Consider the following 18,816-nt stretch of genomic DNA (forward strand, 5'->3'; position numbering starts at 1 on the left):
AGACTGATTGGCTACGAGAGCTCCATGCGCCTTGCCAGGACAAACTTACAATCTATGTGGAACTTTGTCAAGGAAGCTGTCATGATGGATTGAGTCTTTGGGACTTGTTACCCGACGAACTCAGGCACAGACCAGTTGGGGGTCTGGTACCTGGTTCGTCAACCTTTGGGGGGAAGATATGTGAAGGTACGCACCGTCACTGACAGTGAAAAAACTATATGACAGATAAATTGATGGTTTGGACTGCTTCAGTTGATCAGACTTGTAACAGATGCATGTCATCAGCTCAAACACCTGTCTTCCACGCATTGTAAATTATGCTGATTTGCTCACCTATTGTTTACTGTGGGTTCTCAGTATTTACACTATAATAATGTATATTATATCTTGTTTTACCTTTGGTGCCGGCAGTCTGGGCTTCCAGGCTGACTTAAGTACGCTGAGCTGATTAGTATGTGAATAATAACCTTGTCTAGATGGGATTAGCCATGAGTCAGCTGTACCTCGTTAGCTATTCATTGGGTGATGTTTTGGGTAAATATTCATGTAGTGACCAACCTACTTCTAAAGTGTATAAAAGTCTTGTTTGTTTTAATAAAGCAGTTAGTTGTTTCCAGACACATACAAGCTAAGTTTTCAATCTAGTTTTGTATGATGGCGGCTGGGATTTGATATCTATGTTCATGACTGGGAGGAAGCCGTATACTGACGGAAGACCACAAGTACAGTGTGGGTCTGAGGTTCCCGTTACATAAGCCTTTTCTGCTCTAACTAAAACTAAATTGAAAGCTTTTGGATGAGTCTTTAAGAGCCATAATGAGAATATGATTTTAACAAAATATCTCTTAACATTATTAAAATCAGAAGTTTATTTGAAATTATTATATGCCAAACAAAGTTCTGATCTCTGCAAAGACATATTTCTACAGGCAGCCAACTAAACTATACATTACACAGTTTCCCTAACTCAGCCTCCCTGTGCCTAAAATGGCCATTGGTATTATACAACAACGACTAAGCAGATTTAAAGTGTACATCAAGGTAAAATAATAAAAACACATATGCAATACATGCACATTTCCATGTGTTGTATCTCTTTTAAAGACCCTTTATAAAGGATAAAAGATTGTGAGAAATACCTGTTGATTGCAATAACTGGACCTAGCTCTTAATTTCCTATTGTCAGAGCTTTTTTTTCTCCGAGAAAAGGTGCAGGAACTCCCCCTTTTAAATCTTCTTATCTCTGCCCCCATACCCACCTCTGGGCAACATCCCTTGGTTCCGCCCCCTACCTTCCTCTGAGCAACACTCCTTGGATCCGCTCCCTACCCACCTCTGAGCAACTTTCTATGGTTCCACCCCCTATCCACCTCTCAGTACCGCCCCTTTTTAGAGAATATAGAACCAAGTAACATTTTATGGTTATAAGTAATTTGTATGGAATTTGTTAACAACAAGAAAAGTAGTAAAGTAGATCCCCTGCAGCCAGCAGCAATAGATCCTTTCCAATGAAAGGATTTTTTTTTCCAGCTAAAATGGATCCCAACAACAATAGACTCGGCAGCAACAAAAGATTTCCCAGCATCAATAGATTTTCCAGCAGCCAACAACAATAGACCACTTCCTCAACAATAGTTCCCCCACCAACAATAGATCTCTGCATCAATAATAGATTGCCACAAAAATAGATGCTCTCCAGCAACAATAGATCCCCCAACAGCCAGCAAGAACAGACTCCTCTCTCAACAGTAGATCCCTTCCAGCAACAACTAAACCCCACCAGCAACATAAGCCCCCCCCCCCCAGCAGCAACAATGACCTCCATCATGAAAAAATAGATCCCCCTCCTGGAACAATAGAGCCCCCCAGCAGCCAGCATTAACAGACCCTCCAGCACCCCTTGCCATTACATACATTCACTGTTGGAGGTGCCGGAACTGCGTTCCCCCACGTTCCCGCTGAAAAAAAGCCCTGCCTATTGTTGGCTGACAGCAAACAATATGAGTGGTCAGCCCTGCCCAATCTCTTTTGCTACTACTCAACCACTCTCACTGTCTTCTTCTCCACAGCTAAATAGTCTCTTTGCGATGAAACAGACAGAAAGCACAGGTCAGATAGACAGCTTTGAATTTCTGAAAAAATAAATCAACAGGTATTTTTTGCACTAATAAAAAAGATATATTAAAATGCTTCCAATTGTATATTTAATAGAGCAAAAGGAAGCACAGATATATACATGTATATATATATAAATATATATATATATACATTTTAGCTAATACCTCCAGTTCTCTACACATTTAAGAGCTTTTATTCCTGCAATATTAGTTGACTTTTTGCAAAAAGAGTTTTTTTTTTCTTCTTTTGTGTTCCTTTTACTAGAGAAAACAGTCCATTTCTGTATTTATCAGAGAGGAGTGAGCAAAGATTCTCCAGTTGTTACTGAACATGGTCCACATAATCCCTGAACTCGTAGAACATGCAGTATGATACACATCCTCCTGGTGAGCACAAAGCACGTATGTCCTTGAGATAAAGAAATAACCATAATCTTAAAATGAAGGTGATTGTTCTCTGAAGCTTTCCTCCTCGGAAATCACACTTTACGATCATCAGAGACAACTGAATTGAAGAACGGGCACGTTTCAGGGATTGTTTAAGATGTGTCCTTACAAACAAATCCTTCAGATTCAAGAGTAGCACCATTTATTAGAGGACTATAAGCGCCACATTATTTCTCTGTAGAAAAAAGAGTTAAGGAAAAAAATGAATTAAATATAATAAAATATACTATAAGATAAAATAAGCTCTAAAGAGTCAGTTGACCCAAATCTGATAGCTAAAGTTCATGCTCACATTTTTTTTCCCCTTAAAATAATAAACGTTATACTTACCTGCTCTATGCAATGGTTTCGCACAGAACAGCCCCGATCCTCCTCTTCTGTGGTCCCCCTCTGGCGCTCTAGACTCCTCTTCTTCTCAGTGTGCCCCCATAGCAAGCAGCTTGCTATGGGGGCACACCTTTGGGCTCAATCCAAAGCCATCCTGCGTGCGTCTATAGAAACACACAGTGTAGCTTGGCTCCGTCCCCTCTGTCTGCTTGCAGGTTTTGACTCACAGCAGCAGGAGCCAATGGCTCCTGCTGCTGTCCAAGTCCCTGTGAGAAGAGGACGGAAAGGGAGAGGAGACCACACAGTGCTGGGTCGCTGACAGGCTCAGGTAAATGTCTAGAGGGGGAGGGGGATAGTTAGTGGGGTGTTTTTACTCAAATGCAGGGAGTACATCAAGGTAAAAAAAACACAAAGGCTTTAGGCCTCATGTACACGGGGCGTTTAAAAAAACGAGCTGAAAAGCCAGTTCTGAAAAGCCTGGAAAAAACAGCTGTAAAAACGTGCTTTTAGAAGCGTTTTGTATTGGCATTAATGCACGTTTTAGCCACGTTTAGCAGCAACGTTAGGGTTTAGCAGCTTTTCTCTGCCCTCTTCTATTTTCCAACCTCAAATCCAAATACTACAGCTTAAAAACGTCTGCTGTGGCCTAATGCTGTAAGCGGCGTTAAGCAGCCTTTAGCAGCGTCAGGCATTTTTATAGCTTAACGCTACTGCTCCAGAACGCGCTGGCCCTGGGGTTTTTTTACAGCTTAAAAACGCCAATGCCACCTACAGCTCCTAAAATCCTATGTGTGCATGAGGCCATAGAATAACATAGAGGAGCCTTTTTAGGCTGCAACGAAAACCGTCTGACGCTCCTAAAAGCGGCTGTAAAAATGCCCTGTGTGCATGAGGCCTTGGAATCACTTCATTTTGTGTATTTAGTGATGGGCTGTATAATTCATTAGCCTCTGTATTTTAGGAACTTTAGTTGTGAGATCTTTGCACCTAAGATCCTAAATCTGCTTACTTGGTAATACTAATAAAGTGATCTTACTGATAAACAGCAATTTAACCGGTTGCCGACCGCCGCACGACTATATACTGCGGCGGTCAGCCCCGGCCAGGCAGAGTGACGTATCGGTACGTCACTCGCCTGTCACTGACTTGCGAGCCTATCGCGGGCGCACGCCCGCCGCGGCTCGTTCACAGACAAGTCAGTGCGTGTGACCGGCGGACTCGATGTCCGCCAGTCACACTGCGATCGCTCCTGTGAAGGGAGAAAGACAGAGCGGCTTGTGTAAACAAGCTGCCTGTCAGTTCTCCCTGTGTAAAAGTGAAGATCTGACCGTTCTACTATATAGAACGGTTGATCTTTGCTTTTACACCAATAGGAATGTCCCTGCACAGTTAGAAGCACGCCCCTAGGACACACTTAACCCCTCCCTGTCCAATAAAGTTAACCCCTTCCCTGCCAGTGTCATTTTTGCAGTGTCATTTTTGCAGTAACAGTGCATATGTATAGCACTGATTACTGCAGTCACTGGTAACCCCAAAAGTGTCAAAAATGTCAGTCAAGGGTCCGATCTGTCTGCCGCAATGTCGCAGTACCGAAAAAAAAATCGCAGATCGCCGCCATTACGCGTTAAAAAAAAAACACCAAAAATGACAAAAATCTTTCCCTTTGTTAGTAAACGCGATAACTTTTGCGCAAACCAAGCAAAATACGCTTTTTGCGATTTTTTTTACCAAACATATGTAGCATAAAACAAATTGGCCGAAAAATGATAAAAAATTTTGATTTTTACTTTTTTTTGGGGGGAATTTCATATAAAAAAATGTGAAAAATATTGTTATTTTTGCAAAATTTACGCTCTTTTTTTGTTTATAGCGCGTGATCAAAAAATCGCACAGGTGATCAAATACCACCAAAAGAAAGCTCTGTTTGTGGGAAAAAAAGGACGTCAAATTCGTTTAGGTACAGCGTCGCACGACCGCGCAATTGTCCGTTAAAGTCATGCAGTAAAAAATCGCAAAAAAACCCCTGGTCCTTTAGCAGCCAAATCCTCCGGGGCTTAAGTGGTTAAAAAGCAACAGAGGTTCTAACCCATCCCTATCCTATCCAAAACTATAAAACATATTGGCTTTATATGCACTTTAACATATAGAAGGATACATTAAAAGAACAAATAATGTAAGAAGCTTAAAAGAAGAATACATACAGGAATATGGAAGATGAAAAAGATGTGCATTAAATATGACAGGGAGTCCTATCTTGTATGGAAACAGGATCACTTACCTCCATCTAGGGAGTAAACACAGGACTTTTTACATTCTTCTTCTGTATCAAAGCGATTACCGTTACCACTGCAGCCTCCATACCAGAATTGGGCACAGGAATTGGCTTGTTTGTCATAATACCATTTTATTATGTATGTCCTGCAAGGGCCCTGATCTAATGGCAGTTTGCACCGTGCATCCTGAATGTACTCTGAAATAGGAGGAACACAAGGATGTGAGCATTGATAAACATCTAGGTATTGCTGCAACACAACTAAAGCTACAGAAACAAGGGCATTTAGATAATAGAGCCCTTGGGGATGCAGATACTGGTGCTGATGTGATAATAAATTAAGGAAGCCATGGTGACGTATCCTTGGGGGTGACACTCATTTATTTATAGTATGTTCCCACTTCCCAGTCTTCCAGGAGACTGAGGACTTCCTGTGGCAGAATAGAAGCATTTTGGTGGACATCTCTGATTACAGATGTGTATTGCAGCCTGAGCTGCTTTTGCAGGTTTTACCGTGCCTGGAGTCCCAGTTAAATTAAAAAAAATACAATTAAAATCATAGAAACATAGAAAAGTGGCAGCAGAAAAAGACCAAGTGGTCCATTGAGTCTGCTCATTTATTTTTAATTTTTTTTTAACTAACTTTGTTACCTTTATTTTCTGAGTATAGATCTATGTTTGCTCCAAGCATGTTTGATGCCACTTGCTTTTGACTAACTCTGCTGAAAGTACCGTATTTATCGGCGTATAACACACACTTTTTCCCCCTGGAAATCTAGTGCAAACAATGGGTGCGTGTTATACGCCGATTATTGCCCCTTTTTATAAATCCTTCCTACATACATCACATCACTGTCATTTAAATGCCTCTAAATACCTTGTAAGCTTCCGTCTCTCTGTCCGCTCTCTCACATGACCGGCCATTACACGTCACAGGAGAGCGGTCACATGATCGCATATGAAAGAATGGCGCTAACAAGGTATTCACAATGACACTGACACTGAATGCAGGAAGCATCTATGAAAAGGGGCTGGCAGTGATTTTTTTTTATTTTTTACTTTAGAGTACGCTGACAGGGCTGTCCCAGGAGACTGGGGTTCTCCTGGTAGTGCATGGGGGGGTATAATAAAAGGGGGTATGTACTTTGCTATTTACTTTGCATAGGGGGGGGGGGCTGTGTAATGTAAAGGGGGGCTATATAATGAAAGGGGCTATGTACTATTATTTTTAATTCTTTAATCCATATTTCCTGAAAATCTTTCTTTCCTGAAACTTCCATCCTAAAATGAAAGTGCGTGTTATATGCCGGTGCGTGTTATACGCCAATAAATACGGTATATTCCACACATCAACAACTCTTTCAGTTAAAAAATGTTTTCTAAAATTAGTTTTGAAAAATCCTCCTGTTAGTTTGAGGTCATATCCCTGTGTGCTTTATCTTGGTTTCATTATGAAAATACTGCCCTCTTGAACCCTATTTACCCCCTTGATGCATTTAAAGGTTTCAATCATGTCCCCCTGTTCCCTTCTTTCCTCCATATTAAGTTCCTGAAATCTCTCCTGATATGTTTTATTCCTCAGACCTTTCACCATTTTTTTTTATTAAAATTGCCCTGGCTTTAACACATATTAACCACTTTCCGACCGGCCTATTGTGAAAATACGGCCGCAAAGTGGTTGTCTAGTTCTGAGAGTGCGTACATGGACGTCCTCCCAGAACCGCTCTCCCGCGCGCCCCCTGGGGCGCGCACACGGTAGTGTCCGTGCTCGCCGGGTCCCGGGGACCCGACGCAACACGGATCGTGGTAAAGGGCCAATGAGAGCGGTCCTTTACCACGTGATCGCTCCGTCCAATGACGGAGCGATCACGTCACAAAAAACCGGCGCATGTCCGGTTTATTTCTCTCCTCTCCTCAGACGCTGTACACAGCAATCGGTACAGTGTGCGAGGAGAGGAGAGAAACTGCAGCTGCACGCCTCCTCTGCCTCAACTGTGCCCAATTCGTGCCCCATCAGTGCCTCATTCGTGCCCCATCAGTGCCTCATTCGTGCCCCATCAGTGCCTCAGCCGTGCCCCATTCATGCCTCATCCCTGCCTCATCCATGCCCACCCATGCCACCTCAGTGCTCATCAGTGCTCATCAATGCCACATCCATGCCCACCCATGCCACCTCAGTGCTCATCCATGCCACATCCGTGCTCATCCGTGCCTCATCCGTGCTCATCCATGCCTCATCCGTGCTCATCCATGCCTCATCCGTGCTCATCCATGCCTCATCCGTGCCTCATCCGTGCCTCATCTGTGCGACATCTGTGTCTGTCCATGCTGTCTCAGTGCTCATCCATGCTCATCTATCCCACAACTGTGCCCACCCATGCCACCTCAGTGCTCATCCATGCCACATCCATGCTCATCCATCCCACATCTGTGCTCATCCATGCCCCGTCAGTGTTCATCCATGCCACATCCATGCCACTTCAGTGCTCATCCGTGCCACCTCAGTGCTCATCCATGCCATATCCATGCTCATCCATCCCACATCTGTGCTCATCCATGCCACGTCAGTGCTCATCCGTGCCACATCCATGCCACTTCAGTGCACATCCATGCCACGTCAGTGCTCATCCATGCCACATCCATGCCATGTCAGTGCTCATCCGTGCCACATTCATGCCACGTCAGTGCTCATCCGTGCCACATCAATGCCACATCCATGCCATGTCACTGCTCATCTGTGTCACATCCATGCCACGTCAGGGTGCTCATCTGTGCCTCATCCATGCCACGTCAGTGCTCATCTGTGCCACATCAATGCCACATCAGGGCTAATCGATGCCACATCAGTGCTCATCAGTGCCACATCCATCCCACGTCAGTGCTCATCAGTGCCTCATCCATGCCACGTCAGTGCTCATCCGTGCCACATCAGTGCTCATCCGTGCCACATCAGTGCCACATCCATGCCACGTCAGTGCTCATCAGTGCCGCATCCATGCCACATCAGTGCTCATCAGTGCCACATCCATGCCACGTCAGTGCTCATCTGGGCCACATCCATGCCACATCAGTGCAACTACAATGCTTATCAGTGCCCTACAGCAGTGGTCCTCAACTCCAATCCTCGGGGCCCACTAACAGGCCAGGTTTGCAAGATAACTAAATTACATCACAGGTGATCTCATTTGCTGCTCAGTGATTGCAGTATTCTAGTCTGCATCTCCCCAAAGTAATACTTAAAATCTGGCCTGTTAGTGGGCCCGAGGACCGGAGTTGAGGACCATTGCCCTACAGTGTCTCACAAAATTGTAATGGGAAGTCAGGAAATGACGGTGCTCCCTGCATGTTGGGCCTCTGTATGTGGCCAGGCTGTGGAAAAGTGTCACATATGTGGTATTGCCATACTCAGGAGGAGTAGCAGAATGTATTTTGGGGTGTCATTTTTGCTATGTGCATGCTATGTGTAAGAAATGTCTTATAAATTTACAACTTTGTGTAAAAAAAATGCGTTTTGGTTTTCTTTCCACATTTTCCAAAAACTTGAGGAAAAAAATGACATGTTCAAAAGATTCATTATGCCTCCTAGATCATGTGTTGGGGTGTTTTCTTTCCAAAATGGGGTCATGTTGTGGGTAATTCCATTGTCCTGGTGCTCCAGGACTTTCAAAAGTGTGATAAGTCGTCAGAAAATTATATGTGTAATTTTTGCTTCTAGAACGCCTGACGGTGCTCCTTGGATGTTGGGCCTCTGTATGTGGCTAGGCTGTAGAAAAGTGTCACACATGTGGTATCGCCATACTCAGGAGGAGTAGCAGAATGTATTTTGGGGTGTAGTTGCAAATATGCCTGTACAGTGTGTTAGAAATAACTTCGTAATATGACCATTTTGTGAAAAATAATAAAAAAAAAAAATCTTCATTTTGCAAAGAATTGTGGGAAAATATTACAACTTCAAAAAACTCACAATGCCTCTTACTAAATACCTTGGAATGTCTACTTTCCAAAAAGGGGTAATTTGGGGGGTATTTGTACTGTCCTGACTTGTTAGGGTCTCAAGAAATGAGATAGGCTGTCAGTACTTTAGGTGTGATCAATTTTCAATGATTGGCACCTTAGCTTGTAGACTCTATAACCTTCACAAAGACCAAAAAATGTATACTTATTTGGGTTATTTTTACTAAAGATATGTAGCAGTATAAATTTTAGTCAAAATTTATGAAGAAAAATGACTAAATTTGCAAAATTTTAAACCAAAACTAAGAAAAATTCATTTTTTTACAAAATTTTCATTTTTTTTCATTTATAGCGCAAAAAATAAAAAACCTAATTATGATTAAATACCACCAAAAGAAAGCTCTGTTTGTGTGAAAAAAAGGATGAAAATTTCATAGGGGGACAGTGTTGCATGACTGAGTAATTGTCATTCAAAATGTGAGAGCACTGAAAGCTGAAAATTGGTCTGGTTAGGAAGGGGGTTTAAGTGCCCAGTGGGCAAGTGGTTAATGCTAACACCTATATTCACCTATGTGTGGTTTAAACAGTAAAAAGCTAGGGCCCATGCTTACCTATTGATGGTTGTGTTGGCACATTTCTTTCAGCTGAATTTGATGGAGATAATATTACAGTGGAAGAAGACGAGGTCCTTGATGATGAAGATGATGAAGATGATGTTTTCTCTTTAGATGAACTTCCACCTGGTGACAAAACCACTATGGGATAGAATAAGCAAAAAATAAAATATACTTCCAGTAAAGTAAATGAATTGATCTAGTGCATTTATATTTCATTGTATTGTTTCTTAAAGTATATGTATAGCCAAAAGTTTTTAGTTTTGGCGAGGGTAGGGAACAGTTAAAACCCCTTTCCCTTTTTTTTGTTGACTGTGTCCCATTGTGGAGATTTCATATCACTTCCTGTCTTGCACTTGCAAGGAAAGTAAAGGAAAATCTCCACTTAAACAGTTATCACCTAAACATTCGACCCCTTTGGGAGTTTTATTGTCACCTCTTGTTCTGAAGTAACATTTTGGATGTCTCAGCACTTTCTGTGTAGGGCAGGGGTGCCAAACTCAATTCCATCACGGGCCACATCAGCAGTATGGTTACCCTCAAAGGGCCGGTTGTATCTGGGGTGCACTACGTACAGAGTGCATGGTGCAGGGGTGCGCTACATACAAAGTGCAGTTCCAGAGGTGCCCTATGCACAGAGTGTGGAGTTCAGGGTTGTACTATGTGTGCGTTAGGGGTGCGTTACCTGCAGAGTGCCAAGCTCAGGAGTGCACTAAGTACAGAACGCAGAGTTTGGGGTGTGCTGTGTACAGAGTGGAGGAATTAGGGGTATGCAACTCCATCTCCCCTGCCATGTTCTGTCTGAAAAACTGAGTGTGAGGGCCACATGACAAGGCCTGGCGAGACAGATTTGGCCTAATGATAACGATCACCAGGACTAGTAAAGAGGTGAATCTACCCAGAAGTAACACAGATTGCAAAAAAAAAGAAAATGACAGGGTTTCCAATTCTTCCCTGCACAATCTAAGCTGGGTGGAATTTGATGCACGTTTTTCCCCTACAGTTTTTTTTTTTTGGGGGGCGGGGTTTAAGGCAGCGTTTTTGCAAAGAAGTCCAAGCTAAGTGCACAGGCCTTGCTTTAGGTGCAAGGTCTTCCTAAAGTAGGCAATGTGTAACCAATTTGGGAAATTTTAAAACACTTTCTGTCCCATAGCCAAACAGGAAGTAGTAGGAAATCCCACCAAAGTGAGGGAATCCCTTGTTGTCACCAGAGTCACTACAACTATTGTATGCACTGAAAGATTTCTTCTATTCATGTTCTGAGGAAACCCCAATATTTAGGATTTTCTTTTACTTTCCGTGATAGCTGGGCATACAGAAAGCAATAAACAACTTAAAGGTGTTCTAATCTCCCTTAAAAATAAATCTTAAAATAAAGCACATCATTTACCTCTAGTATTAGATGAAGGTGTCTCTGTTTCTTCATCTTCATCACCATAGTCCTCATATTCATCTTCTCCCACATCCACACTTGGTACAATAACTACATCTTTTCTCTGTAAACCCAATAGATAATTGAAGGACAAACAGTTAAAATCCTGTATTTAGACTCATTTGTGACCACACAGCAAGATTCTCCAATCAGAGATCCCACACTGTGCTAGCTGTCATGCCTTTCATAACCATACCTCAGGCAGGACATATATTAAAAAGCTTTGTCCTCTACATTCTCTCTTCATAGTTCATACCAATGCATTTTACAGAATCTGAAGGTTACCAAACAATTGTAATGAAACATTCAAAAGTAGATCAAATAATAGGCAGATGGTGTAAGATCATTGGCCAGCAAATATTAGTGGTGAAAGTAAGCAATGATCCATTGTTGGACAATTAATGATTTCATTGGAGTGCTTAGTATAAAATTAGGTTATATTCTTTCTACATTGTATATTAAATGATGACTAAACCCATGAACATGTTGGGTGTGTGTGCATCACTTACCTGAGGAAGAAATGGCACTAAAATGCAGTATAGGAAAAAGGCAAGTCGACGGAAGCAGAGAGATGCTTTGGGCAATGTTTTGCTGGGAACCCTTGGGTCCTGCCATTCATGTGGATGTTACTTTGGCATGTATCACCTATCTAAACATTGTTGCTGACCAAGTACATCCCTTCATAGAAATGGTATTCCCTGAAGGCAGTTCCCTCTTTTATCAGGATAATGCACCCTGCCACACTGCAAAAATGGTTCAAGAATGGTTTGAGGAACACAACAATGAATTCAAGGTATTGACTTGGCATCCAAATTCTCAATCCATCGAGGATCTGTGGGATGTGCTGGAAAAAAAAGTCCAATCCATGCAGACCCCACCTTGCAACTTAAAGGGCTTAAAGTATCTGCTACCGCCATCTTTGCACCAAATACCACAGCATACCTTCAAAAGTCTAGTGGCGTCCATGCCACAACAGGTCATGGGCACCCTGACCGGTCTTCAGTTAGGCAGCTCCATACACACTGCGCTGCCCATTTTTTTCTGCTCAGAGCTTTTTTACCTGCTAAAATATTTGTATTTCTATCCATCCAGTAGTGAGATTTTACAAAGCCCTGTTAGGGCCTGAACACACTACAGTATATGTGTTGAGCTGCCCGGGGGGGGGGGGGGCTTGGCCAATGCAATCCCAATGCATAGAAAAGGCAATTTTCCTTATGTCTTATGAGTTCAGTTCACAGTGCTGTGCTGCAGTGGTGTGCACTGAGAAAAGTACGACGATCACCAACTTTTTTCAGTGCAGTGTGTTTTAGTACACCTGCTGCAACAAATAAATATGATTGAAATAAAATGTTATAATGATATCTTAGGAAAGTTGATAAACAAGTAAACAGTGAGATGTATAATTTACGATGCATGATCACTGCTGCCTTCAAGGGCTCACTTATGGCTATTGGTATTAATGAGCCCTTGCATATTTTCTCTTTTTTAGTTAGAATCACTGTGATGCCACCTCCCAACATCTTGCCTGCTTAATGGACAGTGAAATCAAAGAAGCAAGCAAATTATATTATCTCTCTTTTCACTCCACCCACTTCTCCTATCAGCCCGCTCCTTGTCGGCTCACTTGCATGAGCACACCTGATTTGCTCCTAGGGCTGCCCCTCTCACTCTCAGACTGAATGCAGCTCTACAGAGGTTGGATACCAAATCACATTTAGGTCCTTAAACTGCTTGCATTTAAAGTGGTTGCAAACCTTTGAAATGAAAAATCCTTCTATAGTGTGTACTAGCCTCAATCCAAAGCACTGAGTGTGATTTCTGTCTAATTTCTCTTCCCTCTGCTATCTGCCTTAGTCAGTTCTGACTAGTTATCCCAACATCACAGAATCTTGGAGATGGCCTCACCCCACCTCTAGCACACTGAAGTTGATTGATAGCCTTAGCTTTGCATGTTTCCCCATGGGATTGTGTAGAAGTGTCCTTTCCCTCCACTGACATCAGATTCCAACTCCATTGCCTGCCAGAGCTGAGAAAAGGCCTGATCTGAGTGTTTTAGAAGTCTGTAGTGAAGAAAGAGTGTAACTTATGTAGGAGGATATGTTTCATCCTACATAGTTACATTGTTACATAGTAGTTGAGGTTGAATAAAGACAATAGTCCATCTAGTTCAACCTGTGTAAGTTTGTGCAGATGTATACATTTGCCATACCCCTGAATGTTTTGATCTTTGAGATGTATGTTCAAGAGTCTTTTAAAAGTAGCCATACTTCCCTCAGTTACTGCCATTTGTGGTAGAGAGTTCCACAATCTTATAGCCCTTACTGTAAAAAAAAAACCCTGCGTAGCCTGAGCTTAAAATGCTTCTCCTGTAATCGCATTGAATGGCCTCATGTCCTCTTACATTCCTTGCGATTGAATCATTTTTTTTCTATGCTGAGATCACCGTTGAGGTATTTGTAAAGTTCTATCATGTCGCCTCTCAGGCGTCTCTTCTCCAGGGAGAATAAATCAAGCGCTTGCAAAACGCTCTTCATAGTTAAGGTCTTCCAATCCCCTAATTAGTTTAGTTGCCCTTCTCTGGACTCTCTCCAGTTCCAACACATCCTTTCTGAGGATTGGCGACCAGAACTGGACAGAGTACTCCAGATGTGGTCAGACCATGGTTTTAAAAAGTGGTAGGATTATAGTTTTATCTCTGGAATATATCCCCTTCCTTATGCATGCTAATTTTCTGCCGACTTTGGCAGCTGCAGCTTGACATTGCATGCTATTGCTTAGCGCCTATCTTCTACTCTTCTACTAAGATTTTTCTCCATTTTTGATTCCCCCAGAGGTTCCCCCAAAAGGGGTATTTTGTGTTTATGTTTTTAGTCCCAAAGTACAATACCTTACATTTCTCCACATTAAACCTCATTTGCCATGTAGTTGCCCACTCTGTTATTTTGTTCAGGTCATTCTGTAAGATTTCTACATCATGACGTGAAGTTATTGCCCTGCTTAGTTTTGTGTCATCTGCAAAAACTGAGATTGAGCTAATGATCACGTCCTCAATGTGATTTTTTTTGAACAAATTGAATAAATGTTAAATTTATCAACTGAGGCTTGCTATGCCCATGGATAAATGTAAGACCCCGTTCACACTGACGCTACTTGCCGGGGCGACCTCACAGGTCGCGGGGCGCAGCTCGCACCGTGACCTCGGAGCGGCCGGCACGGACTTCATATCATTGAAGTCAATGCAGGTCGCTCCAGGTCGCCCCAAAGAAGCTCCGGACCCTTTTTCTAAGTCGGAGTGACTTGTGTCGCTCCTATTAGAACGGGTCCACAGCTTCTCTGTGGCAGGCGACCTGTCAGGCGACCAGGTCGCCCCAGTGTGAACGGGGTCTAAGGGTTTACAACCACTTTTACAAACAAATGTAATGATGTATTATTAAATACAGAGCCACATTAGTGTGTGTCTTCTACATCTGCCTGAAGCTCAGCTTTAAGAAACTTTTGGAGATCATTAGCCCTGACAAAGCATCACATACTGTGTGAATGTTACTTTTTGTTTAGGTGTTGGGTGTTTCATGCTTATTTTGAATAGCACTGATTTGTGTCAGTGTCCACTGTGTCTAAATATAAAGGCACCAAGCATCTACAATATATATTCACATACACACAGTTCATAAAATATTTGTCATTGTTCACAGTAAACATTTTACAGTTGCCATACCGGAACTTGTGTCTGTCTGAGTTTTTCTTCAGCTACCCTTCGTCTTTCTTCTTCCTGCCTAATTCTTTCTTCTTCTTCTTTACGAATTTGTTCTTGTCGAATTCTCTCTTCTTCCAATCTGATTCTTTCTTCCAGTTTACGTTTTTCTTCTAATCTTAATGTCTCTTCTGTGTTCACTCTGTTCACTTCAGCTCCAGGGTAGGTAATCGTGGAAGAGCCTTTGATCGGGAACATTGGGTTGATTTTGCTTCCTATTCGGTTGTATATGAGAGCACCATTTTCATCTTCACAGAACTGGTTCACCAGTTTAGACTCCAAAGCTGTATAGAGATAATCCAATTAATAAGACATAAAAGGTAATTATTCTTAAAGAGGTAAAAGTAGGTAGAATTCCAGCTAAAGCCTAACAAGTCTTAACAATGCTCCCTCCCCCTCCTAACACCTATACTAACCTATACTAACCTGTGAAAGATGTACAGTATCTATATACAGTATATATTCTAAATTTGCTGTCCCCTCAAAATAACTCAACACACAGCAATTAATGTCTAAACCGCTGGCAACAAAAGTGAGTACACCCCAGGGTCATGTGACTCGTTAATGTTACAAGGTCTCAGGTGTGAATGGGGAACAGGTGTGTTAAATTTGGTGTTATCACTGTCATGCTCTCATACTAGTCACTGTAAGTTCAACATGGCACCTCATGGCAAAGAACTCTCTGAGGATCTGAAAAAAAGAATTGTTGCTCTACATCAGGGGTGGGGAACCTACGTCCCGGGGGCCGTATGCGGCCCTCAAAGTTATTTGGTCCAGCCCCCCGTGCAGCTGAGTCTGTGTCTCTCAGCTGATCTGTCAGAACGGAGCCAATGCTTCCTGTATAGTTCCGGCTCCATTCTGACAGTCTGAGTGAGTCACAGGCGGAGTGATATCAAATGTACTCCGCCTGTGACCAATACAGGAAACATCGCCTCTTTCTCCTGCTGCTAGCCAGCATTTCCCGCCAGCAGCACACACAGCAGTACCAGCCAGAACCAGCAGTACCAGCCAGAGCCAGCAGTACCAGCCAGAGCTAGCAGTACTCACAGCAGTACCAGCCAGAGCCAGCAGTACTCACAGCAGTATAAGCCAGAGCCAGCAGTACCCACAGCAGTATAAGCCAGAGCCAGCAGTACCAGCCACAGCCAGCAGTACACACAGCAGAACCAGCAGTACCCACAGCAGTACCAGCCAGAGCCAGTAGTACCCACAGCAGTACCAGCCAGATCCAGTAGTACCCACAGCAGTACCTACAGCACAGTACCAGCCAGCAGTACCCACAGCAATACCAGCCAGCAGTACCCACAGCAGTACTATCCAGCAGTACCCACAGCACAGTACCAGCCTGAGCCAGCAGTACCCAAGGCAGTACCTACAGCACAGTACCAGCCTGAATCAGCAATACCCACAGCAGTACCAGCCTGAGCCAGCAGTACCAGCCAGCAGTACCCATAGCACAGTACAAGCCAGCAGTACCAGCCAGCTGTACCCACCAGCAATACCAGCCAGCTATACCCACCAGCATTACCCACCAGCAGTTCTTTTCCAAACTTACCACCACAAAGTCGACTGCGCTCCAGACTGATTGACGCAAACCTGGAAAACCAGTTGTGAGTAGCAACATCACCAATACCAGCTAACATCACACACCTCACCAAAGAGAAGCAGTTGCAGCCATCACATTAGGGGTGAGTCAATGAAATTTTTGACCAAATATAACAGGCACATTTTTAGGTTTATAATTTTGTACGGCCCCTGAATGATTTTATAAATACCCAAATGGCCCTTGGCAGAATAAAGGTTCCCCACCCTTGCTCTACATAAAGATGGCCTAGGCTATAAGAAGATTGCCAAGACCCTGAAACTGTGCAGTGGCCAAGACCACACAGCAGTTTAACAGGACAGGTTCCACTCAGAACAGGCCTCGCCATGGTCAACCAAAAAAGTTAAGTGCACATGCTCAGCGTCATATCCAGAGGTTGTCTTTAGGAAATAGAGGTATGAGTGCTGCCAGCATTGCTGCAGAGGCTGAAGGGGTGGGGGGTGTCAGCCTGTCAGTGCTCAGATCATACACCACACACTGCATCAAATTTGTCTGCATGGCTTTCGTCCCAAAAGGAAGCCTCTTTTGAAGATGATGCACAAAAAACCCTGCAAACAGTTTGCTGAGGACAAGCAGACTAAGGACATGGATTACTGGAACCATGTACTGTGGTCTGATGAGACCAAGATAAACTTATTTGGTTCAGATGGTGTCAAGCGTGTGTGGCGGCAACCCGATGAGGAGTACAAAGACAAGTGTGTCTTGCCTTCAGTAAAGCATGGTGGTGGGAGTGTCATAGTCTAGGGGTGCCTGAGTGCTGCTGGCACTGGGGAGCTACAGTTAATTGAGGGAACCATGAATGCCAATATGTACTGTGATATACTGAAGCAGAGCATGATCGATCCCATCCCTTCAGAGACTGGGCCGCAGGGCAGTATTCCAACATGATAATGACCCCAAACACACCTCCAAGATGACCACTGTCTTGCTAAAGAAGCTGAGGGTAAAGGTGATGGACTGGCCAAGCATGTCTCCAGACCTAAACCCTATTGAGCATCTGTGGGGCATCCTCAAACGGAAGGTGGAGGAGCGCAAGGTCTCTAACATTCACCAGCTAGGTGATGTCATCATGGAGGAGTGGAAGAGGACTCCAGTGGCAACCTGTAAAGCTCTGGTGAACTCCATGCCCAAGAGGGTTAAGGCAGTGCTGGAAAATAATGGTGGCCACACAAAATATTGCAACTTTGGGCCCAAATTTTACATTTTCACTTAGGGGTGTACTTACTTTTGTTGCCAGTGGTTTAGACATTAAGGGCTGTGTGTTGAGTTATTTTGAGGGGACAGCAAATTTACACTGTTATACAAGCTGTACACTCACTACTTTACATTGTAGCAAAGTTTAATTTTTCAGTGTTGTCACATGAAAAGATATAATAAAATATTTACAAAGATGTGAGGGGTGTACTCACTTTTGTGAGATACAGTATATACTTACCTATTTTCAGTCCAGTTGTGATTTCCTGTGTCAGCCACAAGCAGCTGCAGGGGAATGGAGAGAGAACCCGACAACAGCTGTGAAAGCCAGGAGCAGTGATGTCACCCATAGGCTCCCGTTGTGCAGCCGTTGTTGGCGGCTCCTTCTCTCCCCTGAAGTCGCTACTGGCTGACAGAGGGGAGCCAGATCATGTGACTGGACTGGTCATATACAGTGCATTTGGAAAGTATTCACAGTGCTTAACGTTTTCCACATTTTGTTGTTACAGCCTTATTACAAAATGGATTAAAATCATTATTTTCCTCAAAATTCTACAAACAATACCCATAATGACAACATGAAAGAAGTTTGTTTGAAATCTTTTACAAATTTATATAAAAAAAAAAAAAACGAAAAAAATCACATGTACACAAGTATTCACAGCCTTTGCTATGACACTCAAAATTAAGCTCAGGTGCATCCTGTTTCCACCGATAATCCTTGAGATGTTTCTACAACTTGATTGGAGTCCACCTGTGGTAAATTCAGTTGATTGGACATGATTTGGAAAGGTACACACACCTATAGGGTCCCACAGTTAACAATGCATGTCAGAGTACATACCAAGCCATGAAGTCCAAGGAATTGTCTGTAGACCTCCAAGACAGAATTGTATCAAGGCACAGATCTTGGGAAGGGTACAGAAAAGTTTCTGCAGCATCAAAGGTCCCAATGAGCACAGTGGCCTCCATCATCCATAAAGGGAAGAAGTTTGGAACCACCAGTATTCTTCCTAGAGTGAGCCGCCCAGCCAAACTAACCAATCAGGGGAGAAGAGCCTTAGTCAGGGAAATGACCAAGAATCGGATGGTCACTCTGAAAGCG

General features: G+C 43.2%; 1 protein-coding gene across 1 annotated transcript in view; it reads right to left on the minus strand.

The window, feature by feature from the left end:
• Positions 1 to 5,161: 5,161 nt before the first annotated feature.
• The window catches only part of COL28A1 (collagen type XXVIII alpha 1 chain), a gene marked incomplete at both ends in the record, with an annotated part of 119,163 nt that continues 105,508 nt past the window's right edge, over positions 5,162 to 18,816 (minus strand). The window contains 4 exons of the mRNA XM_082259978.1: positions 5,162 to 5,361; positions 9,729 to 9,872; positions 11,122 to 11,227; positions 14,879 to 15,198. Coding sequence (XP_082116104.1) covers positions 5,162 to 5,361; positions 9,729 to 9,872; positions 11,122 to 11,227; positions 14,879 to 15,198 — 770 coding nt within the window. The remainder of the gene's footprint in view (positions 5,362 to 9,728; positions 9,873 to 11,121; positions 11,228 to 14,878; positions 15,199 to 18,816) is intronic.

The sequence above is a fragment of the Pelophylax lessonae genome, assembly GCF_965119305.1.
Source record: "Pelophylax lessonae genome assembly, chromosome: 6".
NCBI classification, from domain to species: Eukaryota; Metazoa; Chordata; class Amphibia; order Anura; family Ranidae; genus Pelophylax; species Pelophylax lessonae.